The sequence below is a fragment of the Biomphalaria glabrata genome, chromosome 9, assembly GCF_947242115.1.
Source record: "Biomphalaria glabrata chromosome 9, xgBioGlab47.1, whole genome shotgun sequence".
NCBI classification, from domain to species: domain Eukaryota; kingdom Metazoa; phylum Mollusca; class Gastropoda; family Planorbidae; genus Biomphalaria; species Biomphalaria glabrata.
Window position 1 is genome coordinate 32,443,875 of NC_074719.1, and position 22,244 is coordinate 32,466,118.

A 22,244-nucleotide genomic window follows, 5' to 3' on the forward strand; every position below is an offset into this window, starting at 1 on the left:
CCCATTATTTAAATATTCCTGTAGCTTTATTATTATTTTATTGTGTCATTTGAGCTCAAAAGCATGAAAGCTCTGTAGGATGTGAAGAAAAAACAAAAAACCATCACAAACGAAATAATAAAAGGAAGAAAAATGTTTGAAGCAATAGATATTTTATTCGTATTGCACAATATTTTTATTTTGTACATTTCATACTTTGAATTTATTTTTGTTGAAAAAAAAATAATAGAAAAACTTGTGTACAGTTCACATCATTAGCAAAGCACTGTTCTTTTTCTTGTCCGTTTGCTGTTGCATTCAGTCTGATGTGTCTCAGTTCTCATTTTTCTTTAAATCTTTAGTTCCTCTGTTCAAAAACAGAAACACTAATGTTAGAAATTTATACTGTAGATAAAATAATAAAAATCAACATTTCACACATTGCCTTGAGCAGTTCTAGTCATTATTTAATGCCTGGGTATTCTTTACATTGCCTTGGCAAAGTAAGAAATGGAGAAATCATTGCTCACTATGCCTAGAGTTTTTGCCTAGACATTCTATAGAATACCGGATTTCGCACTTTGCTGGAAATATCTATCTATATATTTATTTCTATGTATGTATGTGTGTTTGAAAGGAAAAAAAAATGTAGAAGCAAAACAGGGAGGAGGCTTCTTTTTTTTTTTCTTTCTTAACTATTTAGATTCCTACAAATGAATTATTCTGATTTGTCCTGTTCACGGTAGCCAGAGCTCATTTAGTTACCCCCCCCCCCCCCACACTCACACTCACACACACACATTTACCAAAGTTCAACAGGAAATCAACTAATCTACATATTTTGTCAAACTTTACTCATTCAAAGCCATTGTTTACCAATGTCTTGCATGTAAATATAATAAACTCTGTTAGTCCTTTAAATTTTGATTCCAGATTGAGAGTTTGAGATTTTTTGAAACCTATTGGTTACTTAATATATTTTACTAATTATAAAATTGGTAAAAAATCTTTTTTAACTAAATCACACAGGGTCTGACTACTTGGGAAGCAGCTTCAAGGGAGAGAATCACCTACCTCAAGTATTTGGATGAAGATTATAACCCATTCAATGAGGGTCTGTGTAGAAACCTTTACCACTTCCTCTTTGCCTGCCACCTGCGCAAGTGGGAGAAGGTGTACGCTCGCAAGGCACAGGGGCAGAATGGAATTGTGTGACATACTTCCAGCTGGGCTTAGCACAGGGGCTGAATGGAATTGTGTGACATACGCTCGCAAGGCACAGGGGCTGAATGGAATTGTGTGACATACTTCCAGCTGGGCTTAGCACAGGGGCTGAATGGAATTTTGTGACATACTTCCAGCTGGGCTTAGCACAGGGTTGCTCACTTTCATTTCCTTGCCAAGTAGTTGTCCAGCATTACAGTGAACACATTTTTCTTCTTCGATAGGATCAACTAATGTTATTATTCTCCCCCCCCCCCCCCCCCTCCCCCCAAAACATAAAACTGTCTGCTCCTTGTGGTTGAGAAATGCTGTTGACTCATCATGGTTGTGCTCAAAACTTTCTGGACAGGTTTCTGAACTTAAAGACCTAAAGTATTACCTGTTCTTTGATGTTGTTAGTTGTAAAACCATTGTTTATTGTAGAACTGTCAGGAACAAGAGCAAAAAGTCCAGAATTTTAATATACAATATTTTTTGTTTGTTTTGTTTTTGTCAACCCTTGAGTAGTTGTTGTTGTTTGTTATTTTAAACTAATAGAACAGTGTGTCATTTCAAAAATATTTGTAGGAAACTGAGAGGGAAGTGAAAGCCATTTTAGGTTTTTCTGTGGTTTTAATTGTGATGACTCAAATAGGGACATGTAGATCTTTGTTGTTTTTTTTTCTGAAATCCCAAATATATATATATTTTCCTTTTTTCAAAATTGTGTTTTCAAATTTTAATCATCATTCTTGCCATATTTTTTTGCACACTTTAACAGCAATCTGGGAAGGAAGGGGTGTTTTTCATATTGCTTTGTGTCACTTTTTTTTTTTTATTCTTTAACTTGCTATCTGCACATTGATATTTAGTATTAGATATACTTCGTATATAACATGGCTCGCTCCGCGAGCCATGTTGTACTCAGTATATCTAATACTAAATATCAATGTGCATCCACCAGGTTTCGAACCTGTGACCTGTTGGTTGGCAATCCAGCCTCCTCGTACATAGACCAGGCCTGCTTGCTTCTTAAGTAGTCATCTGAATTCATGTATAGCTTTCAAATCATTTGGGATTTTCCCCCAATCAGTGTGATGTCTATTAATAACTGGTGGAGAACAGGATTTGATTTACTAAGCTTTACGTTGCGCTCTACTCCTTCTTATAACACTACTAACACTACTTACTACTCCTGCTTGCTTCTTAAGTAGTCATCTGAATTCTTGTATAGCTTTCAAATCATTTGGGATTTTCCCCCAATCAGTGTGATGTCTATTAATAGCTGGTGGATACTACTACTACCTGCTTCTTGTACTTGGTTCTACTTTTTACAATTAGTTATCTGTTTTTTTTGAAGACCAACCATAGAAAAGATCTTTCTCTTGATATGTTTCTACAAAATGTAATGTGAAGGGAGATAAGGTTGTGGAGTGAGCCTGCTGGGGATCTGTGTGTAGAGATCTACTTAGGCATTTAATACATTCAGATAGCCTGAACATGGTCAGTGCTTGCAACAAGGAATACTTAGCCTGAACATGGTCAGTGCTTGCAACAAGGAATACTTAGCCTGAACATGGTCAGTGCTTGCAACAAGGAATACTTCACAAGTTCTAACTGAAATTCAGTAAACCTTTTTATTTGTAACCAATCCTACACAAATATATATTGTATCTAATTATTTGTCTCCAACCCACTGTGAAGTATGTAGCTTCTAACCAGGTGATAATATGTTTTCAAAGACTGTGTTTAGGTTTTTCAGTTTGAGGAAGTCAGTTCTATTCATGCTAGTTTTTTGTTCTCCTGTGTTGAATAAAACTAGAGAGGATTTTTCCCTAAAGAGAAGAAATCAACTCTTATGATATGTTGTGATGTTGCTAGTTCAGGCTGTCTTGAAGTCAACCAATTACTCTGCAATCGTTTGGGTGTAATTGTTCGGGTGTATTACGTGTAGTTGACCAACAACACAAACAAGAACTGGCACATCGATTGTAACAGGTGAAGAGATGTAGTCAACGATGATGAACAAGTTAATATATATTTATTATGATAAAAGGCCACAGTAGAAGTCTCTGTCACTAAACACGTCGTTACCCTGGATTGTTCTATCGCTAACTGATTTTCCGGTCTCTAACCCAACATATCCCAAACGTCACTAGTCCCGTTCAATATGCGTCTACTATGGTGCGTCGCTAAATAACTAAAATAACTAACCTATATAAATAAGGTGTCTAACAGATTCCTCCCCCCCTTGAAAAAAAAATATGTCAATATTTTTCCACTACTGTCAAGTCTTACAAGGGCATTTTCAATTTAAGGGGAAGACCACAAACATAAAATCTTGATCTCTTCATCTTGACATCTTCATCTTGACAGTTCCTCATATTCATGTCAATGTTCATAACAGTTCATAACATTCCAGAATCATCTTCATTGGTATACAGTTCATCATAGAGGAAAATGTGGCATCTTATGGGCATGTCCTACACATCTCAAATGTTCTTCACTGGCAGTAATCTGATAAAATACAATATTTCAAAAAACAATTACAAACTTTATTTACACATTCAATACATTTTTTTCTTACCACCCTTTTATACGCTTTTGTCCATTTTTCTTTTATACTCACCCTTTTCCATAGAACTAACTTTCGTCAATGATATATGAAATGATTCACACAAAAAAAATATCCATACTTACTTTTAAATGCTTAACATCAACTTTACTTATCTCCCTTTTCATAACATATAAATGGTGTCAATATATTAATATATATTACATAATCAATATAATCATAGTTTATTTACAAAACTGTTTCACTTCAATGTCATTCTAGACAATAAATCAGCTACAATATTCACAGCTCCACTAATAGCTTTCACTTCAAATTTATACTCCTGTAGTGCTAAGAACCATCTATAAACACGACTGTTTTTCATGCTCTTTTGCTGTATATACTGAATAGGTTTATGATCAGTTAATAATATGAATTTCCTTCCTATTAAATAGCTCTCTAGCTTAGTAATTACCCATATTACAGCTAAGGCTTCTCTTTCAATGACACTATATTTTTTCTCTGCCTCTGACAATTTTCTGCTTACATATAATATAGGATGTAAGTTATCATAGTTCTGCATTAAACAACCACCAATAGCATTACCAGATGCATCAGTTGTGACATAAAATATTTTGTCTTTATCAGGTAGTCTTAATATTAGTTCATGACTAAAAACATCTTTAATTCTGTCAATAGCTTTCACACATTCCTCATTACAAACTACTTTTTGAGGTTTTCCTTTTTTAAGTAAGTCATTTAGTGGATTCACTATTTCTGCTAAGTTTTTTATAAACTTTCTGTAATAATTTACTATTCCCAATATACTTTTAATTTGTCTTTTTGTTGTAGGTATTTCAATATTAAGTACTTTCTTTATGTTATCTTCAATAGGGCTAATCATGTTGTTATTTATTTTATGTCCTAAGAAAATTATTTCCTCCAATCCTATTTCTACTTTTTCTGCTTGAATTGTAAGTCCACTTTCTTTTATTATTTTGAATACTTCTTTTACATCTACCAAATGTTCCTCCCAACTATTATTAAAAATACATATGTCATCTAAATAGCAAATAACATTTTCTTTGTTTCCAATTATCATGTTCATCATTCTATTAAATGTGGCAGGTGCATTTACTAATCCAAAACTCATATAATTCCATTGAAAAATACCATATGGTGTTACAAATGCTGTGTAAGGTTTTGCATTTTCTGTTAAAGGTATTTGCCAATAACCTTTAGTTAAATCTAATTTAGTAAAAAATTTTGCTCCATTTAATTTATGTAAAATATCCTCTATATTTGGCATTGGATATGGGTCAAATTCTGTGATGTTGTTAAGTTTCCTATAATCAATACATAACCTTATATCTCCATTCTTCTTTTTGGCTATCACAATTGGTGAAGCATAAGGAGATGTTGATGGTTCAATTATACCTGATTCTAGTAAATTGTCTATTTCTTTCTTTACTTTGTCTTGTAAATGTAGCGGTATTCTATATGGCTTAAGCTTGATAGGTTTTGTGTCTGTTACTTTAATGTCATGTTTAATAATATTAGTTTTTCCTGGTATGCTGGAAAAAATTTCTTTGTATTCCTGTATTATTTTAGTTATATCTTTTGACTTTTCCTTAGTTAAATTATTAAGATTAATCTTTTGCCAAGTTTGATTCTCTTTTGTTTCTATTACAGGTATTTCCTTAATATCATTTTCATTATGATTTTCATTTGTTATTATCATCAAGCATTCTTCTCTTTCTGAAAATTTATTTTCTATTTCCTCCTGAATGTTTTGTATCAACTCATCTTCTCTATCATGATATAGTTTCAAATTATTTATGTGATATGTTTTAACTTTCCCATTTATTTCAATTTGATAATTGACATCACTAATTTGTTTTATCACCTTAAATGGACCTTTCCATTGTTTACCAATTTTATTTTTCAGGTCATTTATTAATATTAATACGTTGTTTCCTACTTCTAGTGTTTTCAATTGTCTTTTCTTATTTAGATTCTCATGAGCACTTTGTTTATATTTCTTATTGTTGTTATATGCTTGAGTCCATATTTCTTTCAATTCTGTTGTGATTGTTGTTTCACTGTCATTATTTAATTTATTCTCATTGTCTATTAGATTTTCTTTAAAAACATCTAATTCATCTCTGGGTTTTCTTCCATGTATTATTTCATATGGTGAAAATTGTGTTGCTTCATGGATGTTGTTTCTATGAGCAAATAGTACATAGTTAATGTAATGATCCCACTTGTTCTGATTATTCTGAATTATCTTTGTTAGTGATCTTTTTAATGATCCACCATATCGTTCACATAAACCGTTACTCTCCGGGTGGTAAACCGAAGAGTATATGTGCTGTATATTGTATTGTTTAGTCCATTTCTTAAATTGTTCTGACTTAAACTGAGATCCCTGATCACTCAATATAATTTTAGGTATACCATGTCTTGTAATTACTTTTTGAGTTATGGCATTAATGATATTTTCTGCACTTGTATTTGATAATGGGATTGCCTCTGGATATCTACTAAACATGTCTATTACTGTTAGAATGTATTTGTTATTATTTTCAGTTTGAATTAAAGGACCTATTAAATCAATAGATACTTTCTGAAATGGTGCTGTAGGTTCATCCATTTCTTGAATAGGTGCTTTATTCATTAGACTTTTGTTAGATCTCTTTTGACATATGTCACATGAGTTTATGTATTTGTTGATTGTTGCTTTCATTTTGGGCCAAAATACTTGTTTTGACAAATTCCTATAACATTTCTTTACTCCCCTATGTGCTGCTAAATTATTATCATGTGTCATGATTAAAACATCTTTCCAATATTTCTGTGGTAAGACAAGTTGTTTTATTTTCTTGTTATCATTACTTGTTTGTCTAAATAATATTTTATTCTCTATACAAAATTTCTCCATTGGATTATTATTGTTTTTATCTAATATTCTTGAATAAATTTTCCCAATAATATTGTCATTCATTTGTTCTAATGCAAATGTGGGTGTTGTTTCTTTTTCACTTTGAGATATTTGTGTTTCAAGACTATTTTGTGTTTCATTTTCTATCTCTCTTTCCTTAACATCTGTATTTTCTATTTGTATTACATTACTGGTTTCTTTTTCTTTATCATTACTTATTACATTTATTGTATTTTCCTGTTTCTCATCTTTTTTATCCATTGATCTTGTTATTATCATACTTGTTATATTTTGTGTTTCTATGTTTTCATGATTTTGTCTTATGTTTTTGTATTTGTTTTGCCAGTCTTCTAATTCTTTTCTTGAACATTCTTTAACTCCTTTTATGTTTCCTACTAACATATCATATCTCATTTCTGGTATTGCAATGCCATCACAATAACCAGTGAAAAATGGGGTTTCAATGTATACCCTTATAGCTTTAAATTCCCTTACAGTGCCATCTGCTAATTCTACTTTCTTAGTAAACCCTTTATACCAATGAGGTTTGACAAATTTAGTTTTTACTGCCAAAGTGTTACAACCTGAATCCCTGATTAATTCCACCGGAATTCTATCTACAAACCCTGGGTACACTGCAAAATTGTTCCTATTTCCTTCCATGAAATATACCCTATCTGTACCTTTATTTTTGTATTCCCTACTGTAACTCCTATTTCTATAATTTCCCCTGTCATTCCTATCTCTACTCCTATATCTACTGTTATTTTGTTCATTGTATCTATTTCTACTTCCAGACCTACTATTCCCTCTTCTACAGTTAGCTGCTATATGACCTTTTCCTTGACATTTAAAACAGGTTATTTCACTATATTTTCTATTTCCACTATTTGATCTGTTTCTATTTCTACTTCTATCAACATTTTCTTTGGTGTATCCTATTAAATCTACTTTGCTCTTATCCCTATCAGAAAATGGTTTATTTGGATAGGCATTTTTATATATTCTCATTATTTCTGTTATTTCATCTATAGTTTTTGGATTTCTTTCTCTAATAAAAGATTGTAATTGAGGATCACATTTATTTACAAAGTTGTCCACTAGAATAAAATTTTTTAATCCTTCATAAGAGTTTGTCACTTTTTCTAATTTTACCCACTTATTGAAAAAATCCTTTTCCATATTAATGGTAGTTTGGGGTTCTATTTCTAATGATGGTATATTGTCAAAGTATTTTTTTCTAAAAGTTGTAGCATTATGACCATATGCATTCAATAACTCTCTTTTTAAAACCTGATAGCTATCATCAATATGATGGTCATGATTTTGACATATTGTTAGAGCTTGACCATGAACGAAGTCTATCAGTATTTCAGACCATTCTTCTTCAGGCATATTAAATGTAGACATTTTTGCCTCATATCTTTTCAGAAAATCACCAATGTCATCCTTCTGTTCATCAAAACTTTGTATCTTTCTCTTTAGCCATGTCTGCGAATTAGGGTTGTCTCTTTGAGTGGTATAATTATTTGAGTTATTTGTGTTATTTCCTTGTTCAGTTTGGGCTCTGGCTTGTGCTGCATCCAATCTCATCTTCTCCATTTTAGCTTCATGTTCTCGGTCCTCTTTTTGCTTCTCATATTCTTCCTTTCTGATCCTATCTTGTCTCTCTATCTCTTGTCTTTGACGTTCTTCTTGTCTTTCTATCTCTTGTCTTTGACGTTCCGTTTCTTCCTTCACCACTTGCTGTACATAAGCTGCTAAGTCCTTTCCTTTTAACTCCATGGCCTTTCCATCCTGCATAGCTGTTTCCTTAACCTCCTTAAGGTCCACATATGATGATGTAGCCATTGTGTTTTATATTTTATATATATTTTTACTTGGCCTATATTAGTTATGGCTATACTTTAAACTTATTTTATATTTAAGTTTTTCCACACTTTTATACAAATTTTAAATGGTATGTCTCTATCTATAGATTTAGTAAATGTATAAATCTAGTCTGAGTTATTATGGTTATATTCAAATCTGTATATTAGATCTAGTATTACACACAAATTTAAATCTAGTATATTATAGTATGTATAATATTACCATTTAGATCTATAGTTATCAAGAGCACTATGACTTTTAGATCTAGTATGAATAACTATGATCAATTTTAAAATCTGGTATGACTGAAGTCACAGTGAAGTGTTTAGAGTAAATTCAAAGACTGTCTAGAGTCTAGATCTAGATTAGATTATGGTTCTATTTAACCATACGAAACAAATATGTGTATACAATGTCAAATATATCTTCAACAAGATACATATATCTAGAATGTACTACCTTCATTCATTTTTCAATTAATAATATTTCAAATTAGAGTCTAGATGATTAAATTGTACCAAAGAGATGTACAACAATTTGCAGATCTAAATTTAGCCAGACGATAGTGTTTGACTACATAGCCAGTTTCGGCATTATTCTCATGGCAAAATCATATTTGATTTTAACCGCTCAAACTAAAATTATTTTAGTCTGATTCACAGTAAAAGAATCCTACCCGCACTTTCTATCATTAAGTGAAAAAAATTACAGATCTAATTAAATTAATAAAAATAAATAATTTAAAATAATATAAACAAATGAAATAATTAAATGAGACTATCACTATGGGTTGGGATATGACAATATGGCACACAATGATAACGTCACGAAGTAACCAGGCAACAACGGATATGACGTTTACACAAACAAAACAAATTACAACCCTAAACGTATAATATAGCTTTTCATCTAAATTACGTCTTCTACCCCGACGGGTTTTAAGGCGCACCACCTGATTTTACTCAGGCTAACGTACCAAATTTAGACAAAATCTATTTCTAAGGGCAATCTAAACATATACTAATAAGAAAAATGGCACTTAGCTTTTGATAAGAAAGATCCCTTTGTTCGGACTCCCGAATATGCTAGATCACAACAAATTCCACTGCCTCTCTTCCAGTTCTGACTCTGTTCTCCGGTGCTACCAGTATCCCACGTAATGCCACAGATGTCCTGATATGCCACAGCAAAATGTTCTAGTTTCTTCGACGACTGTTGATGACTGTATGTGTAGTTCCGACGACCTTGTGTACACAGTTACTGACGAATAAGTTAACGGTTCTTCTGGCGATGACTTGACTTGTGTAGACGACTACTGACAAATAACAGTCTCTTGACGGCAACTTGATCTGGACGACTGACGAATAACGAATTTCTTGACGATGACTTGATCTGGGCTGACGAATAACGACTTTCTTGACGATGACTTGATCTGGGCTGACGAATAACGACTTTCTTGACGATGACTTGATCTGGGCTGACGAATAACGGTTCTCTAAAATAGTTCACTGCCTCTGCTGCTACTCTGGTAGTACGACGAAGTTTGCTGTTGTACTCTGCTTCACTAGACCAACTGTCCAATGTAGACTAGGTGAAACCAAGGTCACCTCCGACGACGTTCCGTTAGACGATTAACGGTTTTCAACGAAATTAAGTGGATGTAGCTGTTTCCACAACTTCACTGCTAACAAGTCTAGATATGGTCTAGACCGACGAATACTAGATATATCAATGTTCAGTACTGATAAAGATTACTTCACTAACCTTCCAAAGGTTAAACACAGTGACCGTTATAAACGTGGCAAGCAACCGGTTCAATGAGCAAACTGCTCCACAAGAATCTCTCCAAGGGTAAGACGACAGAGCGATTTCGATTTAGTTAGCTACCAAACTTGTAGTACTCACAATACTTCTGACAGCGGGCAAACTGTCCTTCTCGAAACTGACGAGGTAAAACTTGATACTCAATGTGGCTCCTATGACGAAGAAAAAATATGTCCAACAGGTTCACTAACGATCTCTCACCCGTTATGAACGAACGGTTTCTCTGGTTGTAGGTCGATTCAGCATATGAAGATCAGGCTTTGATAATATACTGGTTAAGCAGACCAGACGTTGCGATGATTACTGTCCTGACGAAGGTCACCCTGAGTTAACGGCTCGTCGAACGTGCGATCAAACAGGCGATGACTGTATGTAGATCTAGAACAAAGTCACTCTGCGATACTGCTGTGTTCAGCCGTACTCCGATGAAATCTTATATCTTCGAGTGCACGACCCTCACCTGAGTAAACGTTCTGCTTCGAGGTCCGGTTCGATGTTCGGCTTCATCAGGGGTCCGGCTTCGAGGTTCGGGGTCGCCACTGTGATGTTGCTAGTTCAGGCTGTCTTGAAGTCAACCAATTACTCTGCAATCGTTTGGGTGTAATTGTTCGGGTGTATTACGTGTAGTTGACCAACAACACAAACAAGAACTGGCACATCGATTGTAACAGGTGAAGAGATGTAGTCAACGATGATGAACAAGTTAATATATATTTATTATGATAAAAGGCCACAGTAGAAGTCTCTGTCACTAAACACGTCGTTACCCTGGAATGTTCTATCGCTAACTGATTTTTCGGTCTCTAACCCAACATATCCCAAACGTCACTAGTCCCGTTCAATATGCGTCTACTATGGTGCGTCGCTAAATAACTAAAATAACTAACCTATATAAATAAGGTGTCTAACAATGTATATATGTTGTTGTTGTTTTTGCAAGCAAGTTGTTAATGCATTGAATTGTTTTTTTTTTTTTTTATATATATAAGATAAAACATTTCTTTTAAATGTTATTTAGAATGAATGTTCAATGCTTTTAGTTTGATAGTCTGATTTATTCAACATTGATATTCATTTGGATACCACATAATAGATAAGCTATGTGCTATGGATTGTCATGACCAAGTCTCAAGTTTGAACCGAGCCTATTCCATCCCCTACTGTCCTGTAAGAGGTTTAGACTAGGGCCTAAAAAATCTTCATTCCTGAACAAGAAAAATATTTTTTTAAAAAAAGCTTATATTAATAATTTGATTTAATCTAGTACCTTGGATCAGTCATGTAATTAAATTTTTAATAGATCTAGACTAACAATAATAAATCTGTTCAATTAGAAAATATTTTTACCAGATGTCTATCTTAAGTGCAGAAAAGAGAAGAAAAAAAAGAAGTATCTGGGTCACTGAGTAAATGTTACCATGATCGCATTTTTAAATGCATTTAGTAAAAAAAAAAAAAAAAAAGTGGTTCGACTTTAATTCAAGCTAAATGGCTCAAGCCCGTACACTAACCACTTTGCTTACGAACATAGAAGGTTTTATAGTTATCTATTGTTATTGTTACCTAATTCTCTTTACAGTATAAAGGGGATTAATTCAACTTATACCACCACATCTGTCAAGTACAATCTCTTTCCCTTGTTTTCCATGCCCAATAAAATAATTAATTACCAATAGTGAAATAATTGTAAATTTTTTTTTATTGATTCTTATAATTGTGCAAATTTTCAATTAGATCTGAGAATGGGTGTGAGAGAAATGGTGTGTTCAAACTTTTTACCAGACATATTGAGTTGATATAAGCTTTGTAGGGGGAAAAAAAAAAGGAATTGTAGTATTGAAATTGAATTGAACTAAAAATCACAAGTATTGAAAATACCAATGTCAGCTACATAATTCTGGCATGCTCCTTGTAAAGGAACATAGGTACTGTAACCTCCTCTGTCAATGTATGAATCTAATTATTTTGTTGCTTTTTATTGCTGACATAAGTTAGGTAATGGACACATTTGGTACATTGCAAATGTAATATCTTATGTCAGTACCAGTATGACTTAAGCCATTTCTAGTCCAGTTCCTGTCTTCCACTTTGATTGTCACATCACATTTAGACCATATCAATTTTTGGGGGGAGTTGGGGAGGGGGATAAGTTCAAGTGTTAAAAAAAAAACCTCCTTGTACTGTTAACAGTTTCTTGTCAAAGTTTGTCAGAATAAAAACTATGAACAGCTTATTTAAGTAAAAATGTCCATCTATATGACAACCTCTCAGATTCCACTCCATACCATCCTTTTCAGCTGTCTTGAGGTAGTCATTCTCTTTCTCTTACAGTGTAGACTTCTCAGCAGATTTTGTGTTGTGTAGACATCTCCTCAGAACATTTCTGGTGTAGACTTCTTCTCAGAACTTTTCTGGTATAGACTTATCAGATTTTGTGTTGTGTAGACATCTCCTCAGAACATTTCTGGTGTAGACTTCTCCTCAGAACTTTTCTGGTATAGACTTCTCATCAGACCTTTTCTGGTATAGACTTCTCCTCAGAACTTTTCTGGTATAGACTTATCAGATTTTGTGTTGTGTAGACATCTCCTCAGAACTTTTCTGGTATAGACTTCTCCTCAGAACTTTTCTGGTATAGACTTATCAGATTTTGTGTTCTGTAGACATCTCCTCAGAACTTTTCTATTGTAGATCTCTCCTCAGAATTAGCCTGGTGTAGAGTTCTTAGAACTTGTCTGGTGATGCTAATTAATTATATATCCTAACAAACCTTACACTTATTATCAGTTGGTCAATGTGAAAATGAATCAAGTCCTTAATAAGAATTCTTATCAAACTGAACAATTTTCACTATTTTTTCCTACTGGTCAGTGATGTTTAGTAAACTGTTTCACTTTTTGTAGGGGAATTTCTTCTATGTGACTAGTTTTGTACTGGTTTAGATAGGTGTCAGTAAATGGATTATCTTGATCATGTATGCTGGTGCATTCAAATAGTTTGAAAAATCTTGATTCCATTAAGTTTTATGATTTCTATTTTATTTTGTTCATTTTACTATTTCACATTTTAATATTACATAAAATTGTTATATATATATATATACATTTTTTTTTTTTAAACTTAAAATATTTTCCTTCTGTATATAATTTCTGTGAACAATTCACTAGTTAAAATGATACCTTTTTTAGTGTAAATATGTATAAAGGAAATATATTTCTGAATGTACAAATTTCCCAGATTTTTAAAAATTGAATTTTGATCTATCAATAAACTTCATGCTGTTAAATTCTGACTTATTCTCATATTTATGATCCATAAATCATGCCCTTAAATTTTGACTTAGTCTCAAATTATTTTTGTATGAATGGACTACAAACACTTCTATTAACTGACTCTGTATCTTGTTTATATCTTTCTATTTCATTAGTTTAAGCCTGACCACTTCCATACATCAGTGCTCAAAATAATTGTAAAAGTTTAAGATTCAGAAAGCTAAAATAATAAATATTTTTTAAAATAAAAAAAAAAAACTTACATTCAAACCCACTAAATAGAAAATAATGTGTCCAAGTGTTGGGTGTCATACTAAACAGGCTCAATGCTTTGTTTTGGTGTGTTTTTTTATTACAAATACAAAGTATGTTCTCAGACAACATCAGGATTTGAATCTGTGCCAAGAAAGTGACTACTGCATACAACTGAGCCATAAAAAAAATGTAAGCCCATATTTGTTTAATATTGGCCAAAAGCTTCTATCAAATCACTCTGTGTAGATCAAGTCCAAATTTCGCTTAATTATTCAGCATTGTTCACATGAATGGATATATTAAATGTATCAATTACCCGGTAATGAATTTGTGGTAATTAATTTGGTTTTATATTTTAAAAAAGGGGGAGTTAATCCTTGCATAAATAATAAATTTGGCAGCAATTGCTCTCCCTTTACTCACTAAAAGCTTTGTTGTTTTTTTTAAAGTATTTTTTATGTTTAATATATATTACGATGTGTAGAATACAAAAGTATTTATAAAAAAGTATTTTAAACTCAAATTTCTAATACTAGGAAAATCATTACAGCAGTTTTCAAAATCTGTGACCATCACCCCCCCCCCCCCATACACACACAGAGTTTGTAAGATTATAAGAGGAATTGTAGAAATACATGTTGTGCAATTGAACATTTCCATTTAAGCTTTATAGACTACAGCCATTTGGGGGAAATCTCATTAGCTCATCTGTGCCTTGACTTTCATTATAGGGGTGATGTGACAATTTTCATAACCAAATCCCTCCACTTTTCCCAGTCAGCAGATGCAAGATATTAAGAAAGAGGTTGTTCTATTCTTCTATGTTGTCCAGATAAGCTTTTCTTCATCTCTTTACAGTATTAGGGAAAAAATGATATAAAATGGCTTTATAGAAAGTTTGCCATTTTTTTGTGAATAGCCCCATTCTTGCAAATCTATCAAAACTGTTGTTTCTTAGAAAGCACTTACAAGGTAAAAGGAACCAGTGTGCAAAATTTCATGTAAATCCATTTGGCAGTTCCAGTAATCAGTTGATGGTATTTAGTAAAAGTTTAAGATTCAAAAAGCTAGCTAAAATAATAAATATTTAAAAAAATTAAACTCTGAATATAGCCTATATTATTTATGTATTTTATATGTTTATGGCCCAATTAATTGACGCTGTTAATGTCAAGTCCAAGAAGTAGATTGTTGCCATGATCTCACCACCACAGAAACAAGTCGACTCGAGATGCATTATGTTTCTATTGTAACCTCTACTCTCTGGTATTATTGTTAACTCATTAACTAGAGACTTCATTTTCTGGTATAGTGTCATATTTTAACATTTTAAACTTGGTACATCACTCCACTACATCATATTATGTCCAAGTCTAAACACTCTGGCCATGCTATTGTACCCTATCAGACAAGTATTGCTCGCATTTTACAATCCCAGTTACTTCAATATCATCTCCTTCCATCCATGGTAATATCTAGTCATGAAAGAAAACAAAACAAAAATATTTTGAATCAACTAAAAAAATGCATCAAAATGTATGAAAACAAAAATGTATTACATAATTTGAATAACAGACAGACAACATTAATACAAAGTATCCATTCTGTCCAAAAAGTGAAACTTGGCAATCCTAGCACTGTAATAGTCTGATACAAGTATCCTAAAGTTATTTAAAACACAAGTCATAATAGTAATGACTTGAATTGGGTCAAATACAGAAAAAATAATTGACACAAGCCAACAACAGTTGAGCTCACTATGTGGCACTTCAATTTGTCCCAACAGTTGAATCTAGCCACTCAGCTAAATGTGATGTACTCTGTGTAATCTATGGTCTAGTAGTTTTAATTTAATACTATCTAGATCAGAAGATTTCTATTTCTCCATAACTGTCACAATTTCCCAAGCTCTCTAACAGCAAACACAATGAAGATGTACACAAATGTGAAAGTCAAATCAAACTCGTACAACTTTTCATACCTGATGTTCGAAGAAACTTTATATTTGTAACTACTGGAATTTCAAACATTAAAAAGGTAAAATGACGTTTGGATCTTTATAAAAATGAACCATTGAGTGCTACAGCTGCCCATAAACTCTACACACATTGGCTATTCAATAAATACTATACAGGTTAGTTTACTTACACTGACACACAATGCTTTCAATGAGATTTCTGTTTCAACAAGAAATTGATTTGTAAAAACTTTGGACATTGACATGAAACAAAACATGTGTACATGTTGACAAAGGGGCAAAGAGAAACTGTTCAAATACTTATTAAAAAATAAAAGCAATCCAATGAAATGTGCACATGAAATGAGTCTAAAAAATGAAAACCTGACAAGACTGATTGACATGGTATGTATGGTTTGTACACTCATTTGGTGACTTGTATGAAAGCTCATTTTCTCCATACACTTCTACTTTATCAATAGGAAAGCTCATGTCATGTTTGTTACAGCTCTAGTCTGCTCATGTACTGATCAATATTTATAGACATTTGTAGGATAAAAACATAATAGGATTCATGTATGCACACTTTCTCACTCAACATTTGCATCCACACACACACAATCTGATCAATACATTTTTGTGGGGGTGTTGAAACAGCAAGCTGGAACAAGATGATCACTGTCAACACAAGACCTTGTTCTACATGCTGAGTGTCAGCCATGAGAAATGTACTAGCACAAGTTAAATGGCATTGAATCTCCAAAAATATTTTATCACTAGGTGGAAATATTTGCTGTAAATCCAAAATATTCAATAAAAACACATGATCTGGGTTTAATAGAATTAAGAGATTAATAGATTTTAACTTCCCAAAGAAGACAACTCAAGGTTTGAGTCATGTCAAGCGTGTCACTAACACGGGTTGGGTTTAGAATTTACATTGAATTAATTTTAGTTAGTAGCTGGGGTTTTAAAAATCTATCCAACATATGTGATACATGTGCTGTTCCACTTGAGCTTGATGCTTTACCACTGTCAAGATTAGCCCTCAACAGATCTTTTTCATGAGCTGTTAATTTAGAAGATGTTAAATCCAAGATTTACAGCAAACACATTATTCTCAAGATCTTACAATTGTGGTAGAGGTTAAATCCAGGAAATAAAAGAATTGCAGCCTTGTATGTGATCCATAAAGAATATTAGCTTCAATCTTGCTTTCAATGTGTTCACAGAACAGGACTGTCCAAACTTGTCCATTTGCAGCTTGCTGTCCCATCAGAACACACCAACAAAAAAATATCAAGCAGTGACACGAGTCAATTCACAGTGGCACCAAATAGTTGATGAGTGACTATGCTTTTATTGAGAGAACACTTGGATAATGATCTGATGGGCCTGCTATGTGTCACTCTTCCAAAGTTTGATGGTTTTGTCATTCTCCAAAGCTGCTGATGCAATGATGTTTTCTGTAGGATGGCATGCACAGCTCAATACAACATCTGAAACACACAAAAACAACAGTTTAATTCACCAACTATTAATCAAATGAAAAGATGCATAACTTGAACAGAAATAAACTAAAGGAAATCTCCCACTGAAAAACTTAAAGATATTACATATTTTGTCATAATTGATCAAGTGAATTTGTTTATTTGATTGTTTCCCCTAGTGTTTGTTTACATCTGTTAGACTGTGTACTGACCATATTTTGTGTTATGATCTCTACTATGTGTGTAATTGTTTGTCATTCAGTGTAATAAAGCTTTGAGTGTAACATGGTTTTGTTATTGTTGAAGTACGACAACAATATGAAGTATCAATACAAAAGTCAAAATGGATGCAATACAAATTTTAGCAATTAACAGTAGAATTTTAATAATCATATGTCTGGGAAAAGATAACTTTACTGCAGGTATTGATGGAAAATAAATCCTTTAAAACAGTGATGCCCAAAATACAGCCCGCGGGCCGGATGTGGCCACGTGATTCCATTCGGCCCGCCGACACAAAGTGTAAAAAATCCTCTGTTCACAAAAAAAAATCTTTCCTTACGTTAGGGTAAATGAATCGGTAGTGACACTAAGCCATCATATTTTTCATATAAAGAAAGAGTGGCACTTTTTAAACAATATAACAAAAACACCTTTATGAAACCTACACATAAATAAATAAGGCGGCATTCTTGGTTTGAGACGCAACTATTATATTACACCTAGACTGAAGGACTGATGACAATGTTTACCAAAAACAAACAATAAAATAAGTCAGCTGTAAGGCTAGCTACAGAGCTATACACATTGTAAGTAGAGAAATAAAGACATTTTCCGACGGGAATTGCATAAAAATAGTGCTTGCTAACAATGATGGGAGAAATCAGTCCTGTAAAGAAGAATGCTGTTGAAGCCGTCGGCCTTTCTCATAATAATTAAAAAGCTAGTGAAAGATATCTCCATTCAAAACTAACAGACAAAGGATCTTTCTCTTGCTTGGGAGAAATTACTTGGAGTAACTACTGATGTTGCCACAAGTATGGTTGACAGTAAGTGTTATTAGAAATATTGTCGTGTCTAATGGTACCAAGTCTCTGTGGCTTCATTTAATTATTCACCAACAAAATCTATGTGGCAAGCTGTTCAGTCAATGTGCTGGTGATCGTGTTCAGATCGAACAAAGCTCTTGGTTTCAAAAATCCATTCGCGGCTAATGTGCCAAGTGCCCAGACAAAGCTGCAACTTACAAAAGCTAGACAACCCATCTTAACAAATTTTAAGTGATGCAGACAATTGATTTGTAATCTTTGTTCCTTGAAGAAACTTTTCTAAATCTCCGACAACAAGCGTTAATGATGATCACAATAATTAACAGCACCTATTTGTGAGGACAAAACTGTTCAGTGATGAATCTTTTGAAACCCATGCTATGTAATTCGTCTCAAGGACGAACATCTAGAATTCTAAATTCAGTTCTCATCTCATGCAGCCGGATATTTAAAAGTTGGTTTAGGATAAACTTCACATGAACAAATGTAAGTACTAGGTTCACTGGTTTCCTAATAAAAATGGTTTATTGTCTATTTCCTTTTTTTTAAACATTTTTTGTTGACGTGGCCCGCGACACAAGTGTCGGAAATTAAAATGGCCCGCCGGCCGAATACGGTTGAGTATCACTGCTTTAAAATGATCCCTATCAACTAACAGGAAGTAATATGTAGCAGAAAGGACACTTAACAAACTAAAAAATGTGGATGTGGCATTTTCTGTCACAAGAAACAACCTTTTCCCTTTGAAACTTCTCATGTGACTAAAGAGGCCAGTCTTTGATATCAAGTTATATTTTGGTTGAAAAATAGAATAATTCTATCACATAATGAGGACAAAAAGGCTCCTATGTACACTGTTTTTAACTTTCAATAATAATGTTAAGTTTACTGATCACTTAAAACTTGAATGTATTCTTTTCAATTAAAATGTAAGGACAAAGAAGTTCAATAGCATATTTTCAAAATACCCTAAAGCAGCTTCAATACATAAACTCTGCATAATGTGGATGGCTGCCTGGTCATGCGGTTTGCACGCTGGACTGTCGTTCAGATTTATCGATGGTCCCGGGTTCAAACCCTGCCCGCTCCCATCCCCCGTCGTCCTGCGGGAGGTTTGGACTAGGAAGTAATTATCTTCAACTCTGAAGGAACATCCGAAACATGTAAAACATTTTACAAACAAACAATTTTACAATGTAGTATAATGCAGTAGGCTGTTACTGGTACTATTAGTACCAGTAATTATTAGTACCAGTAATTTAAAATGCTTCTATTGATGCTTCCAAAGTTCTCACCTGTATGTCCAGCCAGTTTCTGTACCACCTCTTTCGTTTGTAAATTCCAGATATAGACCATGTTATCTTCTGAACCAGACACAATCCACTAAACAATATGAAAATGTGTTCATCATAGCATTAGGTCACAACATCAATACTTTTTAAGCATAACAAGAAGAGAAGTTTGTATCACAAGCAAATTACTAACCAGAATCTATAAAGCCAAAAATATATTTTTTAAAACATCTCTATCACTGGGATTTTTTATTTCGGGCACGTCTAGGTCCAACCAGCTATATGTGGTACCTGACATTGGTTGGGGAAAATTAAAGGCGGTTGGTCGTTGTGTTGACCACATGGCACCCTCATTAACCGTAGGCCTCAGAAACAGATGACCTTTAGATCATCTGCCCTATAGACCACAAGGTCTGAAAGGGAAACTACTTTTTTTTTTACTCGATCAAGTAACGTTTCCCAACGGAAATTGAAAAAGAAAAGAAAAAAATGCAAATTCATATTGAAATAAGACTAAGATATGTTGAGCTCATGTTCAAGTTTTCTTACCTTTCCACCTGTCACAGAAAAGTTGGCAAAGATACAATATTTTTCATTTTTATGTCCCAAGTATGTTTTTAAACACTGAAAATATAAAGTTACATTATCATCCATTAGGAATAGTCATATACATTTGTAAAATATTTTAAAAGTAAAACACTTAGATAAATATCGAGACAGTGCATTTTTTTAAATAAATCACTAATAGCATTATGAATTTACTTCAATTAATAAGATTAGAACAATCAGAAAGACATTGTTTACAAAATGCCAATTACAACTAGGATAGGAGAATAAGTAATGTATACTTTTTAAACATATTTCTAATAATTGCGAAGGAAATGTGTTGGCTAAGTGGTTAGGTGTTAGGCTTTTTAACCAAAGGGTACCTGGTTAAAAACCTGTTAAAACTGGGATTTTTAATTTTGGGATGTTTAGGGCACCTCTAAGTCCACCCAGCTCTAATGGGTACCTCACATTAGTTGGGGAAAACTAAAGGCAGTTGGTCATTGTGCTGGCCACATGACACCCTCATTTACCATGTGCCACAGAAACATGACCTTTCATCACCTGTCCCATAGATCGCAAAGTCTGAAAGGGAAACTAATAATTAGGGCAAAAAGACAAACAGTGAAAATAATGGATCCATGAGAGTAGTTTTATCACTGTCAGTTTTTCCAAGGCACTTTTAAACCAAACAATAGTTTTTTTAAACAGAAATGTTAAGAAATCACTTACCTTCCCTTTAGAATAATCCCACAATTTTAAAGTGCTGTAATTGAGAAAAATTCATAGACATTGATTAAGACTTCCTAACCTATACATCAAAATAAAATTCTAAACATTTTAAGCAATAGATATTTCAGTAAAAACAATCCAATTTCTTTTTTCAGTGAGTACACATATAAGAAACAATACATTGAAAATGTTTACAATTGTGATTTGGCAAATGTATTTATGTGTCCCGATTCAAAGAAAAGCCCTTAATCTGGCTCTTATAACAAAATGTTGTGCAAACTGAAAAAGCTAACATCTATAAATAAATAAAGCTGAATAAGAAAATTACCAAATCTTTTTTTCATGCTGTTGTAATTATCATTATGTTTCAAGAACACATAAAAAAAAAACTTAGCATAAGAGGAAGTAGGTGTGGTGTATAAATGTATCAAAGTTCAAAGGTTAACACTGTACCATGTCATATCTAGTTAAGATGGTAATGTTTGTATTTGAATATAAGCTTCAGCATAGTTTTGAAATCACACTACATTCATGCCCTTTTGAAATGTAAATTAACACAAAAATATTACAGATGAATACGTTGTTTTTTTTTGGTCTCTAAGTAGCTTGAATGTGATACAGGTTCAAAACAGAAAATTGAAACACGTGTGAAATAATCACTCAAGCTTTTATTTGAATGCAATGTATGATCTAATAAAAAATAATGGTTATTTGAAGAAAACCATTCAGTGTAATAAAAGTGTATTATTTAAAAAACTGAATTGATTAATTCTTAAAACTCTGAACACCTTTAAAAAAAATATATAAATTAAAATCTAATGAAAATTAATTTGTATAAAACAAAAGTATATAACTTTTACTAATCCTAATTTAGCTGAGCTATTCAGATTAAGCTTATTCGCTATCTTCTTTGGCATAATGCTGGGTCAAATGAGGAAGTCATTGCGGGAAGGCATCTATGTCAGGTTTTGCTAAGATGGCAATATGTTCAATCTTGGTTGTCGACTGTTCCATACAAAAACAAAAGAATTGGTCATAACCAAGATTCTATATGCTGATGATCTCCAGATCACGGTCAACAAATTTGCATGCGCTGCTGCCTCTTTGTTTATCTATAAACCTCGAGAAAACAGAAATCATGTTCCACAAGTCACCCAACAAAACCTACTCAGCCCCAAAGATCACTGTAAATGAACAGTAGACCACTTCACAAATCTAGGAGGCATAGTATCAAATGACGCATCGCTTTCATTTCAAGGGAGGTTGATAACTGTC

At 33.1% G+C, this 22,244-nt stretch overlaps 2 protein-coding genes and 1 long non-coding RNA gene across 5 annotated transcripts in view; 1 reads left to right on the forward strand and 2 right to left on the reverse strand.

The window, feature by feature from the left end:
• The window catches only part of LOC106060269 (palmitoyltransferase ZDHHC12-B-like), a 23,593-nt gene extending 16,855 nt beyond the window's left edge, over positions 1–6,738 (forward strand). For both annotated transcript variants that reach the window (XM_056042918.1, XM_056042917.1), the window contains exon 7: positions 1,009–6,738. In XM_056042918.1, coding sequence (XP_055898893.1) covers positions 1,009–1,194 — 186 coding nt within the window. In that variant the 3' untranslated portion in view covers positions 1,195–6,738. The remainder of the gene's footprint in view (positions 1–1,008) is intronic.
• LOC129928448 (uncharacterized) lies at positions 3,207–11,280 on the reverse strand. The gene is made up of 2 exons (XR_008779989.1): positions 9,012–11,280; positions 3,207–3,699 (listed from the first exon to the last, which is right to left on the reverse strand). It is a non-coding gene; the product is annotated as an uncharacterized LOC129928448 (long non-coding RNA).
• Positions 11,281–15,438: 4,158 nt separating this feature from the next.
• Positions 15,439–22,244, reverse strand: part of LOC106060268 (WD repeat-containing protein 5) — a 30,073-nt gene continuing 23,267 nt past the window's right edge. For both annotated transcript variants that reach the window (XM_013218075.2, XM_056042916.1), the window contains exons 11-14: positions 20,970–21,003; positions 20,241–20,315; positions 19,695–19,782; positions 15,439–17,359 (exon numbers count right to left, since the gene is read on the reverse strand). In XM_013218075.2, the coding sequence (XP_013073529.2) occupies positions 17,259–17,359; positions 19,695–19,782; positions 20,241–20,315; positions 20,970–21,003 (298 nt within the window). In that variant the 3' untranslated portion in view covers positions 15,439–17,258. The remainder of the gene's footprint in view (positions 17,360–19,694; positions 19,783–20,240; positions 20,316–20,969; positions 21,004–22,244) is intronic.